General features: G+C 34.9%; 1 protein-coding gene across 1 annotated transcript; it reads right to left on the bottom strand.

The window, feature by feature from the left end:
* Nucleotides 1-1,188: 1,188 nt before the first annotated feature.
* LOC111988823 (uncharacterized) lies at nt 1,189-3,960 on the bottom strand. Its single transcript, XM_024020620.2, has 2 exons — nt 3,889-3,960; nt 1,189-2,715 (listed from the first exon to the last, which is right to left on the bottom strand). The coding sequence occupies exon 2, from the start codon at nt 2,461-2,463 to the stop codon at nt 1,378-1,380; it is 1,086 nt and encodes a 361-aa protein (XP_023876388.1). The 5' UTR covers nt 2,464-2,715; nt 3,889-3,960; the 3' UTR covers nt 1,189-1,377.

Here is a 3,960-nt window from a genome sequence, read left to right as displayed (position 1 = left end):
ATAAAACCATGGTCTACCAAGTCTACAATATTCTTTATTTTGAAACTAACACATATACATCCAAATATAACATTGCTGTAACAAACTGTTATGCATACATGGATGCATATAAATACCCAAAAAAAAAAAAAAAAGTTAGTGACACAAAATTTATTATATTTATTTTCACAACTATAAGAGTGGTGTTAATGATAAACTAATGTTGCTTCAAATACTTAAAATAAAAAGTAAAAATTTCTCTAGCATTGCTAAAAAGTGAGAGTGATCTAATTTGTTATGCCTACTAGAAAAACTTAGGTTCTGTTTGGTCAGAGGGGTAGAAAAGTGGGAGGATAGAAATGTGAGAGGATGGAAAGTGGGGTGATAGAAAAGATTTAATTTCTCTATTTTTAGTTTGGTTGGGAGTGAAAAATATAGAATGGAAAAAATGAGTTTGAATAAATTTACTCATATATCTTTGTTAAAGAATGATGCCTAATTAAAAAAAAAAAGTAACAAATAACCAAAAAAAAAAATCACGTTTAGTTTATTAAAAAAAAAATACTATCACGCCCAAGCCCTAGAAAATCAAAAGGAAAAAAAAAAAAAAAAAGGCAACATTATTACCAAAAAAAAAAAAAAAAGGCAATTGGACGAAACCATGTGCACTTGCACATGGGTATTTTTGTCAATAAAAAAAATGTATCCCCACTCAGTTTTCTCCCATTTTAGGGAGAAAATATTTTGGTGGGGCGGGGAGAAAACACCCGAGTCTCATTACTTATTTTCCTTTCTCCACACTCAACCAATTACACTAAAAAAAAAAAGAAATTTATTTCTTATTTTTTTTCTAAAGTTTTCTATCCACTCTATTTCATTTCCAAACTAACACATCCTTAGTTCACATTGTAGGGGCAAAGAGAAGAAAAGATCAATAAACAAAAGATAATCAGGAGAGTGCCTGTCCTGTTGAAAGTCCCTAAAATAAGATCATATTATGAAATACTACTGACTGTGAAAAACCTGTATGATTTCTGCTTCTGCCAAACACTAGTAATTAAATCCAGCCCTCCCATCTATCATGTATGGATATGAAATGCGGCAATAGCTCATGGCTGCAGTAATAAGCCAATTGCTTTCAATTGGAAAATAGGTACTTTCAGTAAAACAAAACAAAATTCTGGATGGGACAAAAGCAATGATAAGCAATTGTTTTCAAATGGAAAGAGCTACTTTCAGTTAGACAAAAATCATGAATTGTATGGAGGATCGCATCATTTGCCTCTGTAACCATCCTAATATGCAGCATAAAACAAATAGGAATCTAATTATGCAATGAATTTTCCTAGAAGAAAATGATGATGATTGACAATATTGAGGAACAAAAGCTAAGAGGACCTAAGCTCTACCAAGACTAATCGCATCACATAAATGTAAATTTGTGTTAGCTATGAACTGTCCGTATTGCTGGACTGGCACCTCAAAAATACATGACCCCGGTGATGCCACATTGTTGTAGTTTAAGTTTAAGCGCTTTCCTGCTGCATTAGTGGCTGTACCACCAATCCCACCACCTTCAATCTTCGTTGATTCTTCAACCACCACACTCCTATCCTTATGGATCATCTCTTTCTCAACCTCTACCTCATCAACATCAACATCGCCGTTATAAAATTTGTACCTAGTACACAAATCTTCCACTTTTGCAGGCTCGAAAAGAGGTGATTGATAGACAATATTACTAACATCATCATCATTGGCCTCTTCATTTTCCTTTTCCGTCTCCTTTTCTTTAGTATCAACATCGCTGTTATAAAATTTGCTGCTAGTACACAAATCTTTCACTTTTATTTGGTCGAAAAGAGGTGATCCGTAGACAGTCTTACTAACATCAACATCGTTGGCCTCTTCATTTTCCTTTTCTGTATCCTTTTCTTCAGTATCATCGATGTCTGCCTCTTCTTCATCATTTGTACCACAATAGTCGCACTGATCATCAGGAAGCCAAACCTCGTCGTCTAATGGTACAAGCTGCAATGTGAGACGCCCATCAGCCCTGTGAGCCCGGAAGTACTCGTGGTGTTTCACCCTCTCCTCCGTTAGAATCAACCTTCCATCGCTGGTGTAGTGTCTTTTCAGCACCCAAGGCATATGACAAGGAAGATTCTCTGTACGTGCAAGCAATGGTATTGGAGGTGGGAACTCTCTTTGCCTCATTGCCCGCCTTTGCTCTCGCTTAGCTCTACACTTCTTGATATAAACCTCGGAGTCAGACTCACCCCCACTATTCTTATCCTTCGATGAATACTGTACCTCTTCGTTAATATCAAGGCAGCTCTCCATGCCAATGTAGTCCCCAGTGGACCATGAAGACGCAGTGGCTAACATGCTCAAGGTTGGTTTTTCTTTTTCAGGAGTGAGTGTTAGGGCCTTGAGACTATGGCCCAGTACTTGATTTGTATGGGATTCTTTTGGGGACCCCATATGGTTTGGTTTTGTGTGTATATCTAGAAATGCAAGGGGGAAAGCAGTGTTGGCAGTCTTATAGCTTTCAAATCAAAGTAAGAGAGAGAGAGAGAGAGAGAGAGAGAGAGAGAAGTGTGTTTCCCAGATGAGACTGTGGTAATGGTATTGAAGATAGGGAAAGATAGAGAGCTCAGAGACAGCTAATACCTATGACGTAGAGATTGGGATTTACTTGGCCACAGAAATCTGAATTTATTCTATGGCTAAGACCTGAAAAATTAAGCAAAAACATTATGAGCAAGGAAAGCAAATGAGTAAATGAGATAGTAATGTAAAATTCATGAATTTAAAAAGCAAGAGATTATCTTAGTTGCTGGCTAGCTCAATTAGGAAACCAAAAAATCACCTCCTTAAAAGGAATCTCAATGCATTTTTATTGCTTAATTTGAAAAATGACAACCTGTGAGCATCTATCATCTATATATGGTACTATACTTAGCATATTCCATTCTTTTGATTTTAGGTGTGAATAAACGTTCCCAATTGGCCAACACATGGGCTGTTATAAAGCACCATGTATTGCTAATATTTCATCTAGCTGGACTTGTTTAGATTGAAATATAGACAACAAATACAATTAATAATCATGTGAAAAAAAAAAAAAAACGTAAACGTCCATTTGGGTATACAACGCCGCGTCACAGCAATTATTATACTGAAAAAAAAAATACCATATAATATAAGATAACCACAATTGAGAAAACGTTACGTTTCCGTTAAATTTTATTTATTTTTATTTGTCATGGTATTACGGATTTTATTTTGGATAAACTTGAGAAATAAAGGCAGTAAGAATAACAAATATTACTATTAACAAATAAACAGAAAAATACAAAAAGAGGTATATACGCGTCCAAATTGCTTGGCAGTGAAGAGAGAAGATCTGGCATGCAATCCTTGGAGCCAGATATGCATAACTATAAAAACAAATTATATTTTTTTATTGTTTTTGTTTTTGACAAGTCATTCAAAGAAGAAGAGAGAAAATTGGAGAAGAAAGCACCAAACGGGTTATATGGTAACGATTGAAAGTTACTACAAGAATATAGTGACAACCCCAGATTTTCTGGAACAAGGTTATTCTAGAAATTTATGAGTTTAATAACTCTTTTCAATACGTTTCATTTACTATTCACAATTAAAGCCAGCGGTAACCTAATTACATACATTCATTTACAACTAGAAAAATGAGAAACAGGCAATTCCATCGAAAACATTAATCATTTGACACCCAAAAGAGAAAGAAAAAAAAAAGGATCATCATCCGAACAAAGGTAATAGGATATTGAAGATTATAACAAGTGGGTATCTAATATGTTCATTTGTGAATTGATAAAAAGGAAAATCAAACAAACAAAGATAATAGGATATTGAAGAACTTACATGTGCTGCGGGTGATCTTAATTTCTTCTGGGCTTGTGTTTCTGTGACTCTCTTACATACTACGAGAGAGAG

Source organism: Quercus suber, unplaced genomic scaffold (genome assembly GCF_002906115.3).
Source record: "Quercus suber isolate HL8 unplaced genomic scaffold, Cork oak 2.0 scaffold_50, whole genome shotgun sequence".
Classification (NCBI taxonomy): domain Eukaryota; kingdom Viridiplantae; phylum Streptophyta; class Magnoliopsida; order Fagales; family Fagaceae; genus Quercus; species Quercus suber.
Note: the sequence above shows the minus strand (reverse complement) of the source record. Positions and strands in the feature narration are given on the sequence as shown.

What these genes read in the sequence shown, in the direction of transcription:
- LOC111988823 (XM_024020620.2), bottom strand. Translation starts at nt 2,463, where the DNA reads ATGGGGTCCCCAAAAGAATCCCATACAAATCAAGTACTGGGCCATAGT.